Source organism: Aotus nancymaae, unplaced genomic scaffold, assembly GCF_030222135.1.
Source record: "Aotus nancymaae isolate 86718 unplaced genomic scaffold, 86718_ANA_hifiasm-v0.15.2.pri h1tg000155l, whole genome shotgun sequence".
NCBI classification, from domain to species: Eukaryota; Metazoa; Chordata; class Mammalia; order Primates; family Aotidae; genus Aotus; species Aotus nancymaae.
The window spans coordinates 6,278,997-6,302,279 of NW_026988570.1; the positions used below are offsets into that span (position 1 = coordinate 6,278,997).

Sequence of the window (23,283 nt, forward strand, 5' to 3'; positions counted from 1 at the left end):
GTTTGAGGTCATGGATATCATAATTACCTTGACCAGATCATGACACTTTGTATATGTGTATGGAAATTTCACTCTTACCCCATAAACATGTGCAATTATTATGTGTCAATTGAAAGAAAAACCAACATCTAGCTTACTTGGTCTGTTTTGTCCACAATTCAGTGCCTCTGCCCCCCAGGCAAGAGAGAAGGTGTGCCAAGACCAGAGGGGACCAAGAGGGAGGTGGTGGCCTTGCTGTCCCTGGCTGCAGGGCTGACCTTGTGAGGTGAGGTCAGCCCCCCGCACAAGTCTCTCACCTCTAGTTGCTGCCACTGTCACTACACAGATAACCCACAAGAAGAGGTGGGCAGATCCGGTCCCAAAGTGCCAACCTTGGGCAGCACTGGGTGTGGTTTGAGGGTGGCTAACGAAGGCACCTGCAGGGCCTGAAGCAGGGGCTAGGTGATCAGCCCTGGGTAGTTCTGCTGTTTTTCAGGCGAGTCAGAAAAATCTCCATGGGAAATAGGCACCTACTCTGCATTACCCCTAAATGCTTGAAAAAATCCACCCCAGAATCATACAAGTATGGATTTTAATATTAATAGCACACCAGCATCATGTTGAACGCATGTGATGTATAAAAGAGGTTTGGGCAAAACCCAGCATATGAAGAGGAAAAGAGAGCGGCCTGGGCTGATCCCAAATCCCACCATGTCCGCTCCTTCTGGTGTCACCAGCTGGGGGTCCGCAGACAAACCCTCAGGCCCCGCAGGATGGTGGGTGGGTCTGGGCAGGGTGAGGCGAGATACAGTCCCCAGGACAGGCATGGGCGCCCCCATGCCTGTGTGCAGATTCTCCCGGGCCAGGGTCTATGCCTTTCTACTGAGGGTTAACTCCGTGCTAACCAAATATACAGTGTCTGGAGGTCTCCCCCGGTTCCACTGTGTGCTGTGTGTTTCGGCTCATCTGCATCTTGGGATGGCTCGTTAAGTGGAAGGTGCTCCAGGTGTGTTTTTGTTGGGTGGCCAGCTGCAGGTCCAGCTCCCCTCGTGCACTTCCATGTGCACCCGAGGTTTGAATAAGCAAGGCTAGAGTGCTTGATAAAAGCTGGTGTGAACTGCAGTCCCAGAAGACAGACAGAAATGTCCACACAAGGCCTAGTGTGAGCGGGGACTGCTTCTGCCTAGCTCACTGTGGAGTTTGAGGCAGCGGTGACTCAGAAGCAGGCACGGGGAGGGTCCTGCCGGCCACTGTGCTCCCCTTCCCCAGGAAGGATCAGTGAGCCAGAAGCACATGGCTGGAGGGAGCTACGCCTCCATTCACAGCCATGATAGCTCATTGGTCTGTTAATCCACACAATTTAGAAACTCACTGGTATGCATTAGAAGCTGACTGTGATTCTCTGCGGAGAGTAAAAAGAGATTGGATTTTTAGGTATGATCTGTTTATTGATTCTTAGAGCTGTCAACAAGGGGTCCCAGACTGTGGTACTGCTGTGTACCCCTAGTGGCCGATCCTGAACTGTGGGCAGACTCAGCAGAGCCTCCCTATCTGCTCAAAGTGGGGTCCCCTGGGAGCTTGCTAGAAATGCCAAGTCTCAGGCTCAGCGGGACCTGCTGTGTCAGAATCCGTTGCTCAGCAGGTCCCTGGAGATGTGTGTGCAGTCAGGTCTGAGAGGCTCTGCGCCAGGAGCAGCTGGACACTGGTGTCTGGGAGGCCTGGAAGCCGGCTTCACACCTGAGGGGCAGCGCTTGCTGTTTAGCATCACAGAAGGGCATCCAGGCACGGGAGACGGAAACCATGGGAGCACCATGGGAGCAGGCAGAGTAGCAGAGACTTCCCCACAAGGCCAGCCTGCTCTGGACTTGCCTCAGGGGCCTTCATCACTGACGATAAGAAAACAACTGCCAGGCTATTGTGTCCTTTCATTATGCCTCTGACCACTCTTTCTAGGGAGCAATTCCTGCTGCCCGGTGTCCCAGGCCCTGGGGTGACTTCTTGGGTCTGAACTGTAGCGGGTCAGAACCAGCAGCATAGGTCGGCAAGGCCCTGTGGTGCACCCACCCTCTCCCCGCACTAGGAAGCTGCCTCATGGGGAGCCCTTCTGCCCCAGTGGCTCCCGCACTCTGAGTGCGTAGCTGACTTTCCAGTCCTGGATCTCTGCCTGGAGCTTCAGGCCATCTCTGGGTTAGCTATCTTTGTCTGGATGTCCCACAGTCCCCTAAAATTCCATACACATAACATCTATCTTCCCTCCACCTCCCCACCAAGCACCCTCTTGCTTCTGCCTTCTGCAGCTGAGCAAGTGGCACCATGTCCACATGGCCAGCCACGGAGAAACCTGAGTGTCCTCTTCTGAATCTCTTTCCCCTTCTATGTGCCGTCTGCACCTCTGGTCAGTGACGGAGTGCAGGCCAGCTCATGTGCTGTGGAGCCATGACCCCTGCTGGGCTGGGACGCCTCACATCTGGTCAGTGACCGGCACCTGGCACTAGAGTGGGCACTCCAAATGCATCGCCCACGTCATCACATCTATCCTCCTAACAATCACGTCCCCATTTTGCAGATGAGAAAACCTTCCCAGGAGTGAGGACTTATAATGAAACCCAAGCCTGATGCTGGACCCTATCTTCCTCTCTATTACGCGAGGCCAACGCGTCGACCTCCCTGCCCCCACTGTCATTGCATCACAGATCCCTTTACACAGGATGGTGCAGGGGTAAAAAAACCCAGAAATCTCTGGTCACCCAAGTGCATCTTGCTCTTTAAAACTGAGAAATAACCAAAGGCCTTTTCATCTCTTCACTGGGCTACAGGGCTCCATGGTATTGCAGTTACTGAATACAGGCTCAGAGCTGGGGGTGAGTATGTTCTAATTCAAGGTGACAACCAACCCACAGCCAGGACTGATCTGAAGTCTGACACCTGTTCTCTTTGGTTTCCCTCTAATTACTTGGCAACCTCAGAAACTGGAATGATTTTATTCCATTTTAAAGGAAAGTATGTGTTACTTTTTCATTTCTCCTCAGGGTTATTTGAGGGGCTGCATCCCATTAATTAACACCCTGTGGCACTCGTGATGTGCTTCTGGGTGGATTTGGTGGACAAAATTGCACCCGAGCCACACGGCAGCCTGGGCAGTGGGCACCACTGGGAGCTGGCCTGGGCAGGAGAGGACACAGAGCCTCCGGGAGGTGAGATGACTCATCTAACTCAGGCAGTGAAGTTCCAGAACAGGCTCATAACCCACCCTAGTGGTTCCCAAATTTGTTTAAAATGTACATTCTCTGGCCCACCCAGACCTGATGAATCGGAGGGTGGGCCCAGCAATTCGAGTAAAAAAACCCTAGGGCGCTCCTCTGAGAATCACCACCCTGCAACCCTCTGCTTCAGAGTGTGCAGAGAAGCCATCATCTCTTTAAGGATAGGAGGTGATTGCGCTGCACAGGTGCCCGAGCATGGGATTCGAGCCTGGGAGTTATGGGGGAGAGCTGTGGGCACCCAGCCCTGCTCCTAGGCTGGGGAAGCCCTGGCACTGACCTGGACTCACTCCTGGCTGGTGTCTCCCCTGCAGCTGCTCCCCGTGGCCTGCTGCAGCTCTCCTAGGTGTGTGTCATCCTCGGCCAGGGGCCCTCGGCAAGTCTGACTGTGGTTTGCATAGTCCACTTTTTGTTGCTGCAGAGTCCAAGGATGTGACTTCGTTTGGCAAGGGCCCAGGTAAATCAAGCAAAACAGGGGGAGGAAGAGGTACACTTGACCATGACCATGGGTTTGAGGAAGACAGGGCCTGCTGGACCTGGGCAGCCAGTTGGCAACTTCGGGCTCCTGATGAAATGTTTCCCGAATCCCTGGCTGTCTGGAGAGGGAGTGCCAATGGCAGTCCTGTGTGTGTGGGTCTCAGTGACTCCACAGGGGCTTTCTAACTCTGACATTTCTGCTGACTGCTGATCAGGTACCCTGGGTAAAAAGATCTCTGGATTGGGGCCAGTGCAGGCTCAGGGGTGGAGAGCATCACTCTGGTATTCGCACTGAGGCCCTGACTCAGGCAGGTCTTTATCCACCCCAAGGCCTAGCTGGCCGTATCTCCCCATTTCCCAGATGGGCGAGCCGAGGGCTGGGGCCTTGCCAAAGGAGCCTGTAACGAGAACACAGCAGGACTGTCCATTTCTCTGCTGACCTCCTTCAGGGCTGGATTCTAAGGCCCTACCTCAAGGCCTTCCTGGGAGCCGGCTTTCAGTTAATCAGGCAAGAGCTGGAGGTGGGAGTGGGATGCACTCATTTTTAACATCTCCAGGACTTGGCTGGGTACGGTGGCTCACGCCTGTAATCCCACCACTTTGGGAGGCTGAGAAGGGTGGATCACGAGGTCAAGAGATCAAGACCATCCTGGCCAACATGGTGAAACCCCATCTCTACTTAAAATACAAAAATTAGCTGGGTGTGGTGGTGCACGCCTGTAGTCCCATGTACTCGGGAGGCTGAGGCAGGAGAATCGCTTGAACCCGGGAGGCAGAGGTTGCAGTGAGCCAAGATCAGGCCACTGTACTCCAGCCTGGCGACAGAGCAAGACTCTGTCTCAAAAAAAAAAAAAAAGTCTTCGAGACTCAGAGGACTTTGTTTGTTTTCCACATGTGATAAACCTCATTGCTGGACTTAGAGAGGTACCCCTGCCATTACTCAAGTCTGTTCTGGCTGCCAGACATTGGATATTGAAGGCTGTGCTGTGTGAGAGCTCCCTAACAGAAGAACTCCTGAGGAGGGCTGCTCCTCTCCCAGTTTCATGGGCAATGGTTTTCTGAATAGGTGGGGAGTGTCTGACATTTTCCCAGACTGGTTCTTCATCCCAGAATGATCTGGCCTTGAATCAGCCTAGATCCCCACAGAGGACATGTGGGCCAGGGCAGTTGGCTTCACACGGGTCAGGCTGGCAGCCAAGCAGCAGCTTCCTCTAATTTGTGAATTAATTAGCATAGGAAAATGGCTCTGGAGATGAGCAAACCCACTGGTGCAGGAGTCATGCACTTGAGTGATTTGGAAGGGAGGGAATGGCTCTCTCTGCAGCGCAGTCCACAGCACAGAACCCTCCCCCGGGCTTGAGCAGAAGGAGAGAGGAGCTGCTGCTCCCCATTCCTGCTCCTCCCCTTCCTCCCAGCGTGGTAAGATGCAGGCCCTCCTTCTCCTGGACAACATTATTATGAGACATGGGGGTAGGTGGGGCCTTATGGAGAGCAAAGAGAGGCAGGGTCCCAGGGTCAGCTCCTCCTCCACCCTTAAAGGAGCCGGAGGGTGGCAAGTGCTCCTGCAGCCCGGGGACCAGGCGCCCAGCTTCCTCCCAGCTGCCTTCGTCTCTCCCCAGACCACACATCCAAGAGTCCACACAGCACATTCCTGAGGCAGAGGTACCTGGCCCTTCCTCATAAACAGTTGCCCATGAAAGCCAGACTGAAAGGGGAACAGGAAAGAAACAGCCTAAGGTGGGATTACAAACTCGTGAGACTGTTTACATGTGCTTTGCGGAATCTGTTTCATTAATTGTGATCACACTATATTTTCCTTGGTCTCACTATCACCTAGCACTTTGCAGTACTTTGCAAAATAGTACTCTATCATTCCTTTGATTTCTACAATAACCATGTGAGATGGGTAGGTCAGATGTTAGTACCTCCATATTACAGATGAGAAAACTGAGGCTCATGGAGGTTAAGTGACTTGTCAGGTAGCTGGTGGTTGACCTGCACTAGAACTTAAGGCTCAGCTCTGGCAAACCTCCCTCGCTTCATAGACCTGCCTGGACAAGCCACAGGGGCATTTCCACTTATGCTGTTACTGTGATTCACCTTGTCCAGGTGCCAGGATCGGCTCCTTCCTACACCCCCGTAGTGAAAGAGATCCGTGCTGAACAAATACTGTGCGGGTGGAAGGACAAAGACACTCACATTCCTTGGTGTTGGGGGGCGCCAGGAGGCAGGAGTAGCAGACCATCCCGTAGATGTTCCTGGGTCTGTTCTCCAGCATGTAGTAGCTACGGGGGCGAGACAAGACAAAACAGAGACAGGTGAGCCGGACAGCACACAGGCAGGGACTGGCACAGAGAGCACGGCAGCCACGCTGCAGGCCTACAGTCCAAGTCGGGCAGGAGGCCACGCCCAGCCAGCCGCCTGCTCTGTCCAGTTTCCTTGGGGTTGCAGCCTGTCTTGAAATGAAGCATTCTTTTAACAATAATGAGCCTCCAGCATGGACCTTTCTTTTAATCTAAGCTCCTTTCTGGGTCTTCTTTCTGGTGGCTGTGTTTAGTGTGTGTGCCATCACCGTTATCCACCAGAAATACCCATGTGCCCCACACGTAGGCCCTGCTTAATTCCCCAGGGGTCTCACCAGGGGGTCTTACCAGGCCCTTGGGGAGGAGGAACACACCCTCTGAGCACCCTCCCCAGAGCCTGCAGCCTGGTGGGATTATAGGCATCAGTGTGTCTCTGGGATACTTGGAACTTCCAGGCCATCTGCACCGCTGCTGAATGCCACCAAGTGGAGCTGTCACCAGAGTGCAGCCGCAGGAGACAGACGGTTATGCTGTCCAGAGAGGTCAAGGCAGGTGGCCCTCATGGCAGCTGGCAACACAACTGGGTTATAAGTGCCTCCTCCTCAGGAAGCACTTGACGGAAGACACTCTTGGAAGCTCAAGCCTTTATGCCAGGGTTGCACACACAGCGCAAGGGACAAACCATTCACAGTAGCTCCCTGTGAAGTCCATCAGCTCCCAGTGGTGTTCCATTCTCTTTCAGCTCCCTGATGTCACGGTGCCAGCCCCATGGCTGTGTGACTGCTCCGGCCCTGCTCTCAGGGGTCGGCCCTGTGGCTGTGCTCCCTGCAGCTGCCCCACTTCCAGGCACAGCCCCTGCTGACACCACCCTCTCTTCGGGGCTCCCAGCTCGGGTGCCTTCCCTTGGCAGCTCTGGATCCTACCCTAACCCAGACCCATTTTCCATAAACAAATGCTCAGCGGAGAGCATGGAGCATTTGTCACACTGTGAGAAGTCGATTAAATAATGTGAGCGATGCCAACGCTTTCCCTATTGTGATTCAAGAGCTGGGATAAGAAGGGATGTTTCCATGGCTGTTTTCTAATCTCTTTTTATTAGCCAGGCCCCACAGAGGCCCTGCTCATGGCAGTGCTAAACAGCAGCCCTGGCAGGGGTCTGTGGACTCCTGCCTTCCTGAGCCTGGACTGTTCCCAGTAATGTTAGGACCATAATTGCCTGCCCTCCCTCAAAGCCCTTTATCCTCAGATCCCTGTGTATCTTGTAAACATTAATTATCCAATCTCAAAACACCCCCCAGAGAAGCTGTGACAGCCAGTTTTATAGCTAAGCCTCTCGCAAAGCTGCCTTTTGCCCTTCCAGAAGCCACCTCTTTCCATGAGGCAGGCCAAGGCGCGTGTCTGCCACGTGGCCTTGTGAGCTCACAGGCACGTGGGCCGGACCAGGTCCACCTGCAGCTTTCTAACGACCCAGGCCCACACTGACAGTTCTGAGAAGTAACTCAGGCTCCTAGGCGGCTACCTGCTCCCGATCTCGCCTCCTCCATCCCTCACCACCTCCTCCTTTTCTCACTACACCTCCAGGCATTCTGTCTTCCGCCTAGGGGGATTGGCTCCTGCACTGGGAGGCCCTCCCGGGCAAGCCTTGCCAACATCTGTATTCCTTGGACCTTGTGCTAGGTACTGAGGGAGGATGGGTCTTTGTAAACATTGGCTGAATGAATGAATGACACCAACTTCTTCTCCATGGAAGTTTGATGCTGAAGTGAACAGAGGCCTCAGAAGGCCTCTCTGCCCATCCTGGTTCACACCCCAGGCGCTGGGCTTGGTGTCTGTCATGGGTGAAGCTCCAAAGCCACACGTTGGGTGTGGAACACCCAGGCTTTACGATGGGTTCCCACTGGGGCCACTATATTCTGGGCTTGGGGAGGGTGATGGCTCTGTCCTATGGCTGCGTCTTTGGCTTGTCCTGGGCACCCAGGCACCTTCTGTCACAGGCTGGCCACCCTCATCTGCGGGAGTCAAGCTATGCAACCTATCAATGAGGGAATATTGAAAGGTGATAAACTTTTTTTTTTTTTTGAGATGGAGTCTCTCTCTGTTGCCCAAACTGGAGTACAATGGTGCAATCTTGGCTCACTGCAACCTCCACCTCCTAGGTTCAAGCAGTTCTCCGGCCTCAGCCTCCTGAGTAGCTGGGATTACAGGCATGCGCCACAATGCTTGGCTAATTTTTGTATTTTTAGTAGAGATGGGGTTTCACCTGTTGGCCAGGCTGGTCTCGAACTCTTGACCTCAAGTGATCCACCCGCCTCAGCTTCCCAAAGTGCTGGGATTACAGTGCAAGCCACCGCACCTGGCCAGTGATAAACTTTTAAAAGAAGCACATTGACTCCAAGAGGCTGTTATGAAATTGTTCTTCCTCACTTGGTGAGTGTTCAGTGCCTCCTGACGAGGAGAAGCCACTGTTTTCTAGCACATACTGCTGCATGCAACATTTCTAAATGTTCGGATCTCTCTTTAGGACTAGCCTAAATTCCTCACAGTGTGGGTTACGCCCAGGTCTCTCACCCTCGGCTGCGCAGCAGCGAAGAATATGCACTTGTCTTCTTCTGCCTAGGCTTGTCACCAACCCGATGTCAGGTGTTCATTTAGGGATCCCTGGCCCAGCTACGGAGCATCCGGTCCCTTCGTCTTTCTGGAAAGGTCTAATTTCCTACTACTCTTTGATCTATATTTGGCTTTCTCCCTAGTTCCCCTGGCCCCTGTTCTACATGGGTTGATGAAGGTGTATAGCCCAGGACAAGAGTCAGTTTAAATGGGTTCCCTGGGGTCTGTTGTTTAGGGACTGACTTTCTCTCGGTCAATAGGTATAGATTTTCCCAGAGAGTTCCTTTCCTCAGGACTCTCATGCCTGTAAGGGACTCCGCAGGTTCCCAGATGTTCATTTTCCTCTAACTGCGTTGGTGTACAGAACCAGTGCAGAGCTGCTGTGTCCTGCCCCCTGCCCCCGCCGTCCAGAACCAGCTCCTCCTCGCCCTGGAGAGGTGGGGAAGCGTAACCTCTCTCTCCCACTTTCCTCCTGTTTTGGTTCCCAGGTCCTCCCACACAATCTCTCCCGACAGGAAAGCCTCGGGTGCTGCTCATTGTTCAGCCAGTGTCCTGGCCACACAGCAGGGAGGACGGAGCATCAGGAGGAGCACCTGCCAAACCACAGGCAGGGGCCGGGGCCCAGGAGAGACTGGGATGAGGCAGTCCACATCCGTAGCCTGACAGCCACTCGGATTCAGGAATGAACACAGCCTTTCATGGAGCTAGTCACGCCGGCCTGTCAAGACTCCTGTGGTCCTCCTCTGTGACACAGCAAGACAGCCTCCCGGGAGGAAGTGGGGCCTGCAGGGCCCTACCCTGGGGAAGCCTTGTCTGCAGTAAAGGGGGTGGCATGAGCCCCTGAGGGGCTGGGATTTGGAGGTGAGGAGGGAGTCTTCGATTTTGGTGGCTTTGGGACTGGCAGTGATGATTTGAGCAGACACAGCACATCTCAGAGTCAACCTGGAAACTGTCCCCATCCTCTGCACCCCTGTGGAGCAGGGCAAAGGCACTCTGAGGCACGTGCTGCAGCTGTCTCTGCACAGGGTCCCTTGCCCACCCAGCAGGTGTGCTGGGCCTTGCTATGTCCTGGGTGCGGAGGGTGGTGTGGACTGAACAGGTCATTGTCCTGTGGAGCAGGGTGGGAGGCATCAAGATTTCAGCACTGGAAAGAGTGTTTAAAAGCCCAGACAGCAGTCTGCCCACTAATTCTGCAGATGGCCGACCACATTAGCTTGAATCCTTCTAGAGGCAGGGAGCTCACCACCGTTCCAGTATCCAACTTCTTTAACAATTACACACTTTCTGGTAAATGTATCAGAACCAAGCACTTTGTCTTCAAGCCACAGTCAGCCCTGGTCTTCGAGTACTGATGGACACCTTCTCGGGTCTGAACTGTAGCTGGGCCAGAGCCAGCAGCATAGGTTGGTGATGCTCCGTGGTGCACTCGCCCTCTCCCTGCACTAGCAAGCTGCCTCATGGGAAGCCCTTCTGCCCCAGCAGCTCTGGAATCCTGAGTGTATAGCTGACTTCCTAGTCCTGGATCTCCACCTGGAGCTTCAGGCCTCGCCACTCATCTCTGGGTTAGCTCTCTTGGTCTGGATGTCCCACAGTCCCCTCAAATTCCACACATGCAGCCTCTATCCTCCCTCCACCTCCCCACCAAGCAGCCTCTTGATTCTGCCTTCTGCAGCTGAGCAACTGGCACCATGGCCAGCCACAGAGAAACCTGAGTGTCCTCTTCTGAATCTCCTTCCCCTTCTGCATGCCATCTGCACCCCTGGTCAGTGCTGTCTCTCAGGGGGCTCTCAGACTCTTCCTCTCCCCGACCCCCAGCACCTCTGCTCCAGCCCTCTCCCTGCCCACCACATCCCTGGTCTCGGGGCTCCAGGCTTTCCCTGCTCAACCATGTCCCTCACTGCTGCTGGGAGGACACCCTGCTGTGTCCTACCTGGCTCAGTAATCTGTGTGCTGATCTGCATCAGCTTCAAACTGAAGGCTCAAGTCTTCGGTGGTGGTTTCCAGAGCCTGGTTCCACTTGGTCCCTGTCCTCCTGTCCAGCTTGTCCACACTCCCAAGTATGCACCTCTTGCTCTGGCCACAGGGACCCAATCAGAGCCCCAAGTACTGTCCGGCTGCTCAGCCCTCTGAGCTGTGGCATCAGCATTTCCACTTGCAGGCCTCTGTCCTGCTTCTTAGCCTGACTCATCCAGGCATCCCCTCCACAAGTCTCCCAAGACCACTGCTGACACTATCTCCCCAGTCATGAGGTAAGAAGTCCTTCTGCAATTCCTAGAACACTCTGAGTGTGTCTTATGCACTGAGCTGTAGTCACCTCTCCCATCCCCACTGGCCTCATCACTGCCGTCACCTCTTCCAACTGCACCAGCGGAACCAGAGACACCACCCCTGCTTTGAGTCTCTATCAGTAGCCCTTGCAAAGCATTATGTGTTGTGGCCACTAGGGGGAGGAAGCAGCCGTGGCGGGGGCTCAGCATTTTCCGGGGATTGAGAGTCTATTTTCCTGGTCCCTGGCAGAACTTACTGAGGTGTCCTGCCTGGGAAAAGGAAGGTTTTATCTTTCTGTCTTTCAGGCTAATTGCACTTTCAGTTTTTTCGAAGACTTCTGATGCATAATCATTTTGGTGGGATTATGGGTATCATATGACTCAAATATTTTTATTAGTAGCTTCCACACAGTGTTCCCAGAATGTGAAAAAATACTGTTTTTGTATGAAATTTTAGTTTTCTTTTTTCCAAAGTGTTTCACATGTGTTATTGCACTGTAAGTATTCAAGCAATTTTGGTGGTCAGAAGATATATTATGTTGGTTAATGGCCACAGAGGCAGAGCCTGATGGGCTGCCTGTCTACGGAGGGGCCACGACTCTCCGTCCTGGATGCTGCCCATTGTGGGATAGAACCAAGGCCAGGTGTGAGGCTGCAATGAAACCTGCAGTGTCCATGACCCCCTGTTCCCAAGGTCCTTGCCAGTCACCTGAAGGGGTTTTCTGCAGAAAGCGTCCCAGGGTTTGCCAGGAGTGCCTGTGCTTACCCAGGGAGACAAGGGCCACACTCAGCGTCATTTTCCATGTCCCCCGGCGTCAGCACGGTGGCCCGGAAGAAGCCCTCACAGTCTTTGTGGCGCCTGCATATCTGGTAGCCTCCTTTGGAAAACTTCTCTGCTGGGCAGGGGACACAGCCGTAGTCCTCGTCTTTGGCACCATAGCCACAGGACTGGCCAGGGGAAGAGGACAGGGGACACAAGTGAGTACGGCAGCCAAATCACATGGACTCAGCCCATGATCCTTGGGCAGTGACATGCCAGCTGTGTCCAGAAGCTACTCTTGCAGGGCTTTGGTTTCCTGACTCATCCTAACTGCAAAGCCCCCCAGGAACCAGCTCCCGCTCTGGGCTTGCCCGTCTCCTTGCCACTCTCGGGCTCCAGACGCTGCCTCTTTTCTGAGCATCCCTGAGATGAATTCAGCAAGCTGCTGGAACGCAGGCAGTGCAGGTAGCACTTGGCGTCTGACTTCCTCAGCTCGCTACAAGAACCTGACCCTGAAACCCTGGAGGTTTCGCTTAGTGCTTAATAGAACACCCAGGCTTAGCTTGCCCAGAGAGGGAGGGAGAACATTTCAATCCTGCTTCCAGTCAGATGATCTGACACTCATTTAATCAGGGTAGAGTGGGAAAATGATCTTTAAAGACATTTAAAGACATTCAGAACTCCTGAAAAATCTGTTTTTGAATGCTTAGCTGGTGAGCACTGTTCCTGAGTGAGCGCTATTCCTGGGGTCACAGCAGCTCTCACCATCAATCTCAACGTCCAGGGAGTGTGACAGGCTGGGTTGATATAGCCTGGCGACCCCTCACGCAGCAATGCAGGCTGAGGGCAACGATGCTGCAGGCAGGAGGCCTCCCCCGAGAGTGCACCGGGCCCCAGGAGGGGCCTTACCAGGTAGGGCTCCTCCCCTGGCCCGCACAGGGGGCACTCCTGGCACAGCCCCGTAGTCTGGTTGTAGTACTCATTCTCGCCGCAGTTTGAGTATTCTGCTCGTGCCGAGCACATCAGAGACACCTGCCAACAAAGGGGGGCGTTGTGGCCTCCAAGCCTCAGAAAAGTGTGTGCCTCCCCCAAGAGCCCAGGGTTGACATAGGAAGGGGTGCCCTGTGGTGGGGGCTTTGCTGAGGACTTGCTCTGGGAAGGTGCCTGCTCGTGAGTGCTCACTGCTGCTAAGTCTCCAGGACTGGATGATCAGCCAGGAGCCACTGGAGACTTAGCAGCAGTGAGCACTCACGAGCGGGCACCTTCCCACTGGCCAGCCCCCCCAGAACCACCCCTCCTCACCCCCGCTGGCCAAGCCCCATCCCACCATCAAGGCTTGCTCTGAGTTCTCCTCATCTACTCCTCATCTACGCACTTGCCAAGGTCATGGAGGAGGTGCCCCTGTCCCTCACTAAGCTTCTAATACAGTGGCTCCTCAGAACGCCATCGTGTCCAGGAGGATGGGGGTGGGGGACTGGGTCTTCTGGTTCTTTCTCAGCTGCATGGCTCCCAAGCATGGGCTCATCACACAGACACCGGGCTGTGTGTATCACACCACAAAAGAGCACTCAAGAACTTTTCTATCCATGGGACCCTATGAAGGGAGCTACCAACGAAATAAATCTAACTTCAGCCTGGGGCAGAGTTCTGTGCTTTGCAGGGATGGTTTCATTTCACCCTCAGAAGAACCCTGTGAAGGAGGGACTATGATCAGCATTCCCATTTTATAGCTGAAGAGGCTAAGAAATGGTCCAACCATCACCAGGATGAGGGTGCTGTCGGGGTAAGGGGCTCAGAACACTTACCACCAGGACAGGGAGCCAGGGCGTCTGTGTGCAGTCCCCTACATGGGCCATCCTCTCCTGAGGGCTCACCTGAAAGACACATGTCATTAACTGGGCACTGGTGGTACCTCCCCAACCGGGGGTCTGGCCACCTTTATTTAACCCCACTGGATATAAGGTGTCTCCCAGCAAATAGAGGGGAAACTATACACCCTAAAATAAAAGGCAGAAGTGAAGCTGAGGCTGTACCCATGCCACTTGGGCTAACTCTGGGGCCTTCCCAGCCTTGCAGCCATGCCCAGGCAGGAGCCTGAGAGGAGGCCGGGAGCACATGGAGGGTCCATGGTGAAGTCCAAGGTTAGTGATGGTGTTTGACGTGCTCAGAGGATTTGGAGAAACCCAGCCTTACATGAACTTTAAGTCTGGAGTCCTCCAGGCTGGTCCTGGCCCTTGGGTTTCAGGATACAGGAGGACCCCAGGAGAGACTGCCAGGAATATTCTTGTCTGTCCCTGTCCAGATACTCTCCCAGCCCCACCATAAGGTTCTTCCCTCTCTCTGTTAAGAATAGGTCGTCCATCAAAGTGGAGAAGTCCAACAACCTAACTTTACAGTTGAGATAGTGGAAGCCCAGAGAGGTTAAGTGACTTGCCCCAGGTCACACAGCTACTTAAGGGACTGAGCATGGCTGCAGCCCAGGTGTTCAGATGCTTTTCACCAATTAATACTACACAAATGCACTGCCTTGAAGGAGGAGTTTTTTTTGTTTTTTTGCTTGTTTGTTTTTTCACTTTCTGAATGGAGACCTGTGTTTCTGACTCAAAGCAATTTTAGCTGGGAGCCTGGGTATTAATTAGCCTGGCTGTATAAAGAGAGATAATGTGCTCAGGTGGACACCCAAATTCCCCAGTGGCCACACTCTGGTTCACTGTCCTCTTGCTGTGACAAAACAGCAAGTCCTTTCCTAGAGGCTGGGTTGTGTGAGGAACCTTCCAGAATCAACCACTGACTCAGACCAGAAGCCCAACTGGGCCATGGAACCCAAACTCCCCAAGACCTTTTACTCTCAGAATCCTCTTGTCCTTAGCAAGCCATCACTGGTCATGAAAACCAGAAACTCCCAATACCACACACAAAAATACAGTGAGGAACATACGCCATGATGCATGGGAGCCTTCCCTCCCTTCCTCCTTTTCTTTCAGAAAAGTCCTGCAACATCCTAAAAGCATTAGGGAGAAAAGCAGCCAAAGATTATTAATTAGAAATAGAGAAATTAAGTTGGAGAAGGAGGCGGGAGCTTTGTAAGTCAGCAGCCGGGGAACGCTGGAGGAGAGCAAAAGACCAGGGGGCCCAGTCAGGGGGATTGACACACACACTCTTGTTTTCCAAATCCCCCAGGACTTAAGGGCTTGTTCACTGATATTTCTGGAAAAAGAGTGGCCCTTTAGGGGATACACCCAATGCCCAAGTCCGTAGAGGAAGGCTGTTAGGGAGCTTCCAGTCAGCTGGCCTTCCCAAGGTCCCTGGGGAGCACATCGGTCCTGCCTCCCGAGTGTGACAGCACGTGCCTCGCTCCCGTAAGAAGAGGGTGGGCAGCATCCAGGCAGGGCCTTAAGATAGCACGCTTGTTTATCATTGCAACAAATAAACAGCCAAGAAAAATCCAAAGGAACTTCGGTTTCCTGGAACAGCAAGTAGGGCTCTACCACCTGTTGTTGGGTGAGAAAGAAATCGTACGGAAGAATGCCTCCGGGTTATTTGTAAAGTTTTTAAAAGCATGAAAGCAGATCTGGAGTGATGCCTGCTGAACTTCCAGCAAAGAGTTTTTGGCAGGAACTGAAATCGGATGGGGGTGACCAAGGACTGAGGGAGGGTTCCGGGGAATGTTCTCTTTTTATTTCATGCAGGTCTGTATTGTCTGAACGGTCTACAAGAGTGAGTATGAATTCTGGGATAAAGGAAAAAGCGTGTGTTCCTTGCTGCTGAAAGAACAGGCTGGGGAAGGGGGTCCTGGGGGTGATCCCAGAGGACAGACCGATTAGGGTCAGTGGCAAAGCACAGCGGTGGTCCTGGGTCTTTCCTTGGGCCCCTGCTGTTGGTCCAGTCACCTTGGAGATGTCTCACTTGGTGGAGACCTTCAGGGGGCTTTGCGGGAGGGTTCTGTTTCCAGACCCTCTTGATGAGGTTCAAAAACTGCCTTTTCGCACACACTGCTTGCACTTCAGTGCTGCATTTACCATTTGGAAAACACTAAAGGGACTGAGGCAAGATTAAAGAGCCAGCCACCCCAGTGGTGAACTCGCTGGGTGTTTTCCTTCTAGCAACAGAGCAAGCTGGGGCAGGCAGCAAGGGGAGGTCAGGGTGGTGGTGGGGGGGCAAGGGCAACCTGCAGCCCGCCAGGTGGGGGAGGGTTGGGTGCAAGCAAAGGCCTGAAAGGGAACTGATAGGAGCCTGATCCCCCGCCCAACAGCCCTGGACTTGGCTTCAGGATGGTGGGGTTAGCAGAGGTAGGTTTCCACTGAGTCTGTGGATAGGGCCAGGGGCTCTCAGCAGGGCTGGAGGCCTTCCAAGAACCATATGAATGGTTTCTAATTTAATTGACTTCTAATTATAGCTGAGCCTTGGAGGGCTTCCCTGAATAACTGAGAAGGGCTGGGCCTGCTGCACCTTGGTGTCAACCAGGAGCACTTATGGAAAGGCACATCCAAACTGTTCCCAGGTAAACCCAAGCAGAGAGAAAAGAAAAACAAATAAACAGATACACAAAGTATAACTGAAAGTCTGTGGCCTTAGATGTGTTTCATTATTGTTACCAATTATCTGAGAGGGTGAGTGGGGCCCGGAGGGAGCACAGGGCAGCTCATGGCTTGGATCCCACTTCTCAGACTACAGATGCAGGCAGGAGGTGGGCCACTGGGCGCTGGGGGTCTAACTGCTCCCAGTCGTGAGTTCCTGTTTGTTTTACTTTGGGGATTCCCAGTCTCCATCAGTGCCTGCCAATGTTGCTGGGGTATGAGGCCAAGGAGCTGACTGAGGTGGGGCTCCAGCCTGGTGCACACTCCCATATCTGAGCTCCCATATTTGTGACAGTGATGGGGAGAGGGAGCACCTCTCTTAGTCTGTTTTGTGCTTCTAGAACAGAATACCACGAACTGGCTAATGAACTGAAATTTATTTGGGGTTCTGGGACTGGGAGGTCCAGGAGCAAGTGGCCGCATCTGGTGAGGGTCTTCTTTCCATGTCATAGCATGGCAGAGGGCATCACATGGTGAGAGAGTGCACGGGGGGCCAAACTGTTATAACCAGCCCACTCTCGAGCTAACAAACCCACTCCTGCGATGATGACATTGAGTCATTCATGAGGGCAGAACTGTATGACCTCATCACCTCTCCACCTTTCAAACCTGTTCTCTGATGATTAAGGGATTAAGTTTTTAACACATAAACTGTGGGGAAAAACATTCAAACCACAGCAGTGTGGAAATGTCTCTTCCCATCCGAGGCAGACAAGGCTGCTGCTTAACTCGTGGAATAACCAGTTGATGGGCTAGTGACCCAGTTCAGGGGTTTGAAGCCAGTGGCCACCCAGCAGGTTCTGTGAACACACTCTTTTGGAGTCTAGCCACACCTGTTACCTGATGCCTGTGGTTACCTACTGCCTGTGACCATTTCATGATACGAGATCCCATGACCAGGTAAGTCTAGAATATCTTAAATCTGGCCCTTTATGGAAAAAGTCTGCCCACGCCTGCCTGAATTGACAGCTTCTCTTTCCCCACCTGCTGTCTCCTTCTCTGCCTTTGGCCCTGCCTTCCTCAACTCTATTCCCACCTGTACACAGCTGCAATCACATCAGTTTACGACTACTGAGCTCAGACCCCTGGCCAGACACCACCATGGCTTAATCCTCACCATTGCCACTTTGTTGCTCAAAGTGGGGCCCTTGGACTAGCAGCATCAGCATCACCTGGGAGCTCATTAGAGATGCAGGATCTCAGCCCCGCCCAGACCTGCTGTCTGGGATCTGCTTTTCAACCAGATCTGCAGGTGGTCTGTGTGCACATTAGTGTTTGAGAAGCGCTGGTCTAGACGACCTCCTATCAACATCTTGCTGGGGTGGGGAGAGAACGTTTAATGTTTAATTAATGTTTAATTCCCTCTGGGAGCCCAGGAAGAAAGCCTTGGCTGGGTCTCTCCCTCTTTAAGTTCTGGTCTTCTTCCAAGGAACAAATGCCGTCATTAGCATCCCTTTTCATACACACACATCCTCTGCACTAGACACTACGATTCCCTTACTCTTGTTTGTTAGAGTTCATTCGTTCATTTATTCAACAAAGAGCTGTGGAGCTGCTACCATGTGGCAATCTTACCGGCCCTAGGGGTGGTGCCAGACAGATAGGGTCCCTGCTCTATTGGGCCTTTATCTGTCCAGGGAGCCAGACCTGGAAGACATCATCATACACAAGTTTGGCCCACTTTCCTAGCCGCCCTCCCCTAGACTCAGTCTCCTGCTTGAGCTGCTCTCCTCTTGGAATGGCCTTCACCCTTGGAGGCGTGGCTCTGACTCTGTCTCCCCTTGTCACCATGCTGTCTCCAGAGCACAGACAGTGGCCCCTGCAGGAAGAAGGGGGACATCCTTTCTACTGGTCACCACCTTTAGGAGACGCAGTCACTGCCTGAGCTGGCAGATGGTCCAGCCTCCAGGACTTCCCATTTCTCCATTCAGTTGGCCCCCGCTTGACTGTGACGGTGCTAACCTCTTCCAAAAGATTCTCCCTGAAAGGGCCACACCTCGTACCTGTGGGAAGCAGCTGAGGCTTGGTAGCTGTGGGAAGCCTTGGCAGGCGTAATGGTTCAAGTTACCTTTTAAAGTCTGTAGGGCGGATGTTCCTTGTGTCTGTGGCCCTTTTCTATCCTTCCAGCGTGCTCACCTGTCCTGGCCCAGCAAGGCTCACCACATCTGGGTTGACTGCATCATGGAAAAGGAGGGGAGAGGCCTGTGGCTGGCCCACCCAGCTCCATGGGCACAAGCTCCTCCACGGCGGGAGGCAAGGCGCTGGCAGCTGCCTGTGTCTGGGAGGTGGCCACAGAGCTGGCTGAGGCTCCCTGCCCACCCAGCACTACTCCTCCCCCGGCCTCCCACGCTCTCCTTCCTCCAGGAGGACCCGAGGGGAGGCTGCTGGTGGCCTCCTCCCCACACCCACAGGATTCCTTGCTCTTCAGCCTCCCTGAGGGCCCACACTTCCCATCCACACAGACAGACCTCCCTGCCCTGCGGGGAGCCCACAAGGTCATCATCAGAGCAGCTCAAAACACTTCCATTTGTTGTGATTTACAGCTCAGAATCTTCCCTGTCTCAGTGGGGTAGTGGTAATTAATGTTAGATTGTGAGGAGAGGGATGCATTCTCTTTCCACTTCTGCTTTAGTTGGATCTGTTTCATGGGAGCAGGAGGAAGGCAGAGAAGGTAGCCTGGGAGGGGCTCTCCCTCCCTCCTCATGCTGAGCTTAGTGTCCTTTGGCCTTGCCAGCCTGAAGTCCTCAGCGATTTCTGACCCATTTCCATTTTGCACTGGGCCCCACAAATTAAATAGCTGGTCCTGTTCCTGGCCTCTCTGGCCAGGCAGGGGCGGCTCCCCAGGGCTGTGCCAGGGAACAGACACGCAGAGCACAGGCCAAATGTCTTGTCAAGACTATAGGCACCGTCCTTCCCAAGGCTGGAGCAGGGGGTGATGCTGAGACAGAAGTGATTGGCAACAGAGCACAATGGCGGGTCCCGGAGCTTCAAACAGCATCACATGGGGGTTTACAAGCAGCAATTCTTCTTTATCACTGCACTGAAAACCTTTCATTTGTAAACTCCCTGGTGAAGATTTCAGGGCTATGAGTGGCAAACTGACCTTCGGCAGCCCCTCAAAGGGGGGTGGGCTGTGTCCCTGCATCCTCTCAAGCTCTAAGTCTCTCAAGGGTGTTGCCCACCCCAAACATGTGGGTGTGAGTGTGTGCATACACGTGAGTGCATGTGTATCTATGTATGAGTACATATGTGTGAGTGCATGTATGTGTATATGTGAGATATGTGTGTGCATGTGTATATGTGAGTGTATGTGTGTATAAGGGTGTGTGTGTGTTTGTATGTATGAATGCATGCATGTGTAAGTGTAGATGTATGTGTGTGAGTGTATGTGTGTGAATGTGTGTGTGAGTATGCTTGTGTAAGTATATTTGTATATGTGTGTATGTGTGTGTCTGTATGTGTGTGTGTATGTTTATGTGTGAGCATATGTGTATATATTCACATATAAATGTGTGAATGAATGTTATGTGTATGTGTATGAGTAAGTGTGTGTGTCTATGAGTGTATGTTTGTATGTGTATGAGTGTACATGTGTGTATCTGTGTATGAGTGTATGCAAATGAGTGTATGTATCTGAATGTATGTGTGTGTGTGTACCTGTGTGTGTATGTGGCAAACCCAGACAGGCCCCACACACAGGGCACCTGCCTGGAGAGGCCTGGATGAGGCCAAACCAAGTGGCCCTGAGCCCTTGGGTGGGGTCTTCCCAAAAGATGTGGACAGAGGTTGGTTTGAGTTGAAAGTTTAAAATCCAAGTTCCCAAGTTTCCTTTGTTAATTCGAATTGAGATAATATTCAGAAAATAGATATTCTTGCACACATAGAATAATAAATATAATTCATGAAACATTTACTTCTAGGTTTTCTTTTGAAGGATCACTACTAATGCAAATAAGCATGTCCAATTCTTCAGGACTCTCTATGGATCACTGACTCTTCAGCAGAACCCAGAGAGACAGTAAGAGTAGGTAAAATCAGTATGTTGGACACAGCTGTTCACATCTCATCTTTCTATTTGACTCAACTTTTTCCACTAGTCTTTATTTTCCAAAGCAGTGATGATGATAATAATTTCTGAAGTGCAGTAGACAGTCAGGGCCTGACACCATTTCTGAAGACCAGCATTGTTATTGTTGCTTGTCAGACCAGGTTTGGGCTTCTTGGAATGCTAATTACGCTATGAAGCAGGTGTGTGTGCATTTGTACAGAGATAGAACTGGGGCTGGTGCCTCAAAGAGGAAGGAAGCTCTCTCTGGCATCTCCTGTAGTTTGTGGTGCTCAGGTGCTCTGCACTCTTGGAGGATTGCTCACGGAAATAACATGGCTTACAAATATCCATCCAGCAGTTTAGAGGGAGAGCAATTACCCTCATCCTAAAGTCCTGCTGTAAAGATACGTGTTCACAGTTTCATTTCTGTTTCATTGAATGCCTCAGAGCTGAAAGGATCTTGTCAAAGGAACAAGCGCGGAGAAGCTTTGAAAAAAATCCCTACTTTTTGCCTTATCAAAATTGAGGGAAACCATTTTCAGGGTGAAATCAGAAAAGTTATCATAATTAGCACATTGCTTTAAATTACAAAATGCAATTTTTTCTAGGACTTTTTTTTTTTTTTTGAGACGGAGTCTTGTTCTGTTGTTCAGGCTGGAGTGCAGTGGCACAATCTTGGCTCACTGTAACCTCCGCCTCCCGGGTTCAAGTGATTCTCCTGCCTTAGCCTCCTGAGTAGCTGAGACTACAGGCGCATGCCACCACGCCCGGCTAATTTTTGCATTTTTAGTAGAGATGGGGTTTTGCCATGCTGATCAGGCGGGTCTTGAACTCCTGACCTCGTGATCTGGCTGCCTCAGCCTCCTAAAGTGCTGGGATTACAGGTGTGAGCCACTGCATCCAGCCTCTCTGGGACTCTTATATAAGCATATTAACATGAAGTTTTGTTAAAACATGATAGCAGCCACTCTCCAGCACTTTAATACACATGCCACTCATCCTTCCATTTGTTTTTTTTGTTTTTTTTTTGCTTTGTTTTGTTTTGAGACAGCATCTCTCTCTAGAGTGCAGTGGCACGATCTCAACTCACTGCAACCTCCGCCTCCTAGGTTCAAGCTGTTCTCCGGCCTCAGCCTTCTTAGTAGCTGGGACTATAGTCATGTACTACCACACCTGGCTAATTTTTGTATTTTGAGTAGATGGGATTTCATCATGTTGGCCAGGCTGGTCTCAAACTCCTCACCTCAAGTGATCTGCCTGCCTTGACCTCCCAAAGTGCTGTTAACCTGTCCATTTGCCCATGCATGCATCCATCCATCCATCCATCCATGTGTTCATCTTTCCATCCATCTGTTCATCCGTCCATCTGTCCATCTACCATGCATGCAATATTTATTCAGCACCTGCTGTAGGCCAGGCTGAACAACAAACAAATCTACACTATTCCACACTGGTTGTCTTCACAATTTGGTGGAGACCATGAGAAAGGCAACCACAACACAGTGGGGTAAGCACTGAGAAGCAGAATGAGTGACGGTGCTGTGGGAGCACACAGTGTGTGGTGTCAGGGAGGAGGACTGTCCCAAGTCCCAAGAAGGGATGATGGCTAGGATTTAGCCCGGAATCACAACGGAAAAGTAGAGAGAAAGAGGGAACAGCATGGGCTAGGGCTGGGAGGAGGAGAACTTGTCCCATTAGGAACTGTAGTCACAGTGTATCCCCTCTAGGGCCACTGCTATACCCTCTTGTCTCAGATGAATGAGTTATTTGCTGAACTGCATCCTGATAAAACCAAGAACTCTTTCTTGTTTTCTGCCAATGGGCTACTGCGCTAGATCCTCCCTCAGCTCTTGTCCTCATTTCTTTGCTCTTGATTGTTCAGAGATATTTGGAAAGCAATACTTTCAGCCCACCCTGCCTCCCACAGACCCAGCCATTTCTGTGGATCTGGACTCCACTATAGAACAGAATGTTGGCACCTTAAAATATTTTCGGTGTGATGGAGACGAGGCCTCCTGCATGAACGTGTCTTAGTGTCACTGATTTTGCTTCACAACAAAAGCAAAACAAGAACATAATCCTTAATCACTGAAAGACATGCTGCTAGAATCCCAAGCTATGTCAGCCAGACAGAAGACATCAATTTGACAGTGATGATACCCTCTAAGTTAAGGAAGTTGAAGAAGATGAACCATCTATTGGCACCGGGATCAATAAAGTCTAAAGTAGTACAAAGCTGCCGCAGGCAACGACGGGAGGAGGCGGTAAAGATGACTGCTGTTATTACCTGTCCCAGGGACCTGCAGAGGGCTTGCTGCTCCTCTCAGGCTGGCTGTTGTGGGTAACTCAGAAGGCGCCCACATGGATGGTGGAGGCCAAGCCTCCCAGGATAGGTGGGAGGGTCTGAAGGGGAAGGTGGAGGGAGGGAGGACATACGGGGATGCCGGCAAAGCACCTGTGGCTCCTCTATGGCTGAGCTTGCCCACGTGTCCCCTACTCTGCAGCTCCTGCCCTCCACTCCCCACCTCAGCTGCCCCTTTGAAGCCACTATGAGCCCAGGGAGTAGTGGGACTCTCAGTGTGTGGCCTGTACACTCTGGGCTCCCCTGGGCCATGCCTGAGCCCTGGATGGGGCAGAGGTGAGGGCAGCCAGGCTCTCTGCTCCTCCTCTGTATCAAGCATCTAGTGCCATTGTCACACAATGTGAATGTGGAATCATGGGCAGAATAACAAAGAAGCAGCTTCTGAGCAAAGACTAAGCACAATTACAACACGTCACACCACGCGATGATGTGGGGCTGAATGGGGCAGGCTTCCAGGGGCAACAGTGGAAAACGATGACAGCGGAGTTCTCAGAGTCTGCACATCCCCCAAGAACCTACAAGTTGATGTCTTGATTAATGGCACAGATTTTTGTATTCTTATTGCTAAGACAATAGTTTTAAAAATAATCCGCTTTACTGAGTTGAAATTAACTTGCAATAAGCTTTACATATTTCCAGTTAC

The 23,283-nt window shown here is 52.1% G+C and overlaps 1 protein-coding gene across 1 annotated transcript in view; it reads right to left on the reverse strand.

Annotated features, from left to right (window-relative positions):
• Positions 1-23,283, reverse strand: part of EDAR (ectodysplasin A receptor) — an 89,564-nt gene that overhangs the window by 23,548 nt on the left and 42,733 nt on the right. Inside the window, exons 2-5 of the mRNA XM_012440728.2 lie at positions 13,459-13,527; positions 12,563-12,685; positions 11,660-11,841; positions 5,916-6,001 (exon numbers count right to left, since the gene is read on the reverse strand). Of these exons, the coding sequence (XP_012296151.1) occupies positions 5,916-6,001; positions 11,660-11,841; positions 12,563-12,685; positions 13,459-13,509 (442 nt within the window). The 5' untranslated portion in view covers positions 13,510-13,527. The remainder of the gene's footprint in view (positions 1-5,915; positions 6,002-11,659; positions 11,842-12,562; positions 12,686-13,458; positions 13,528-23,283) is intronic.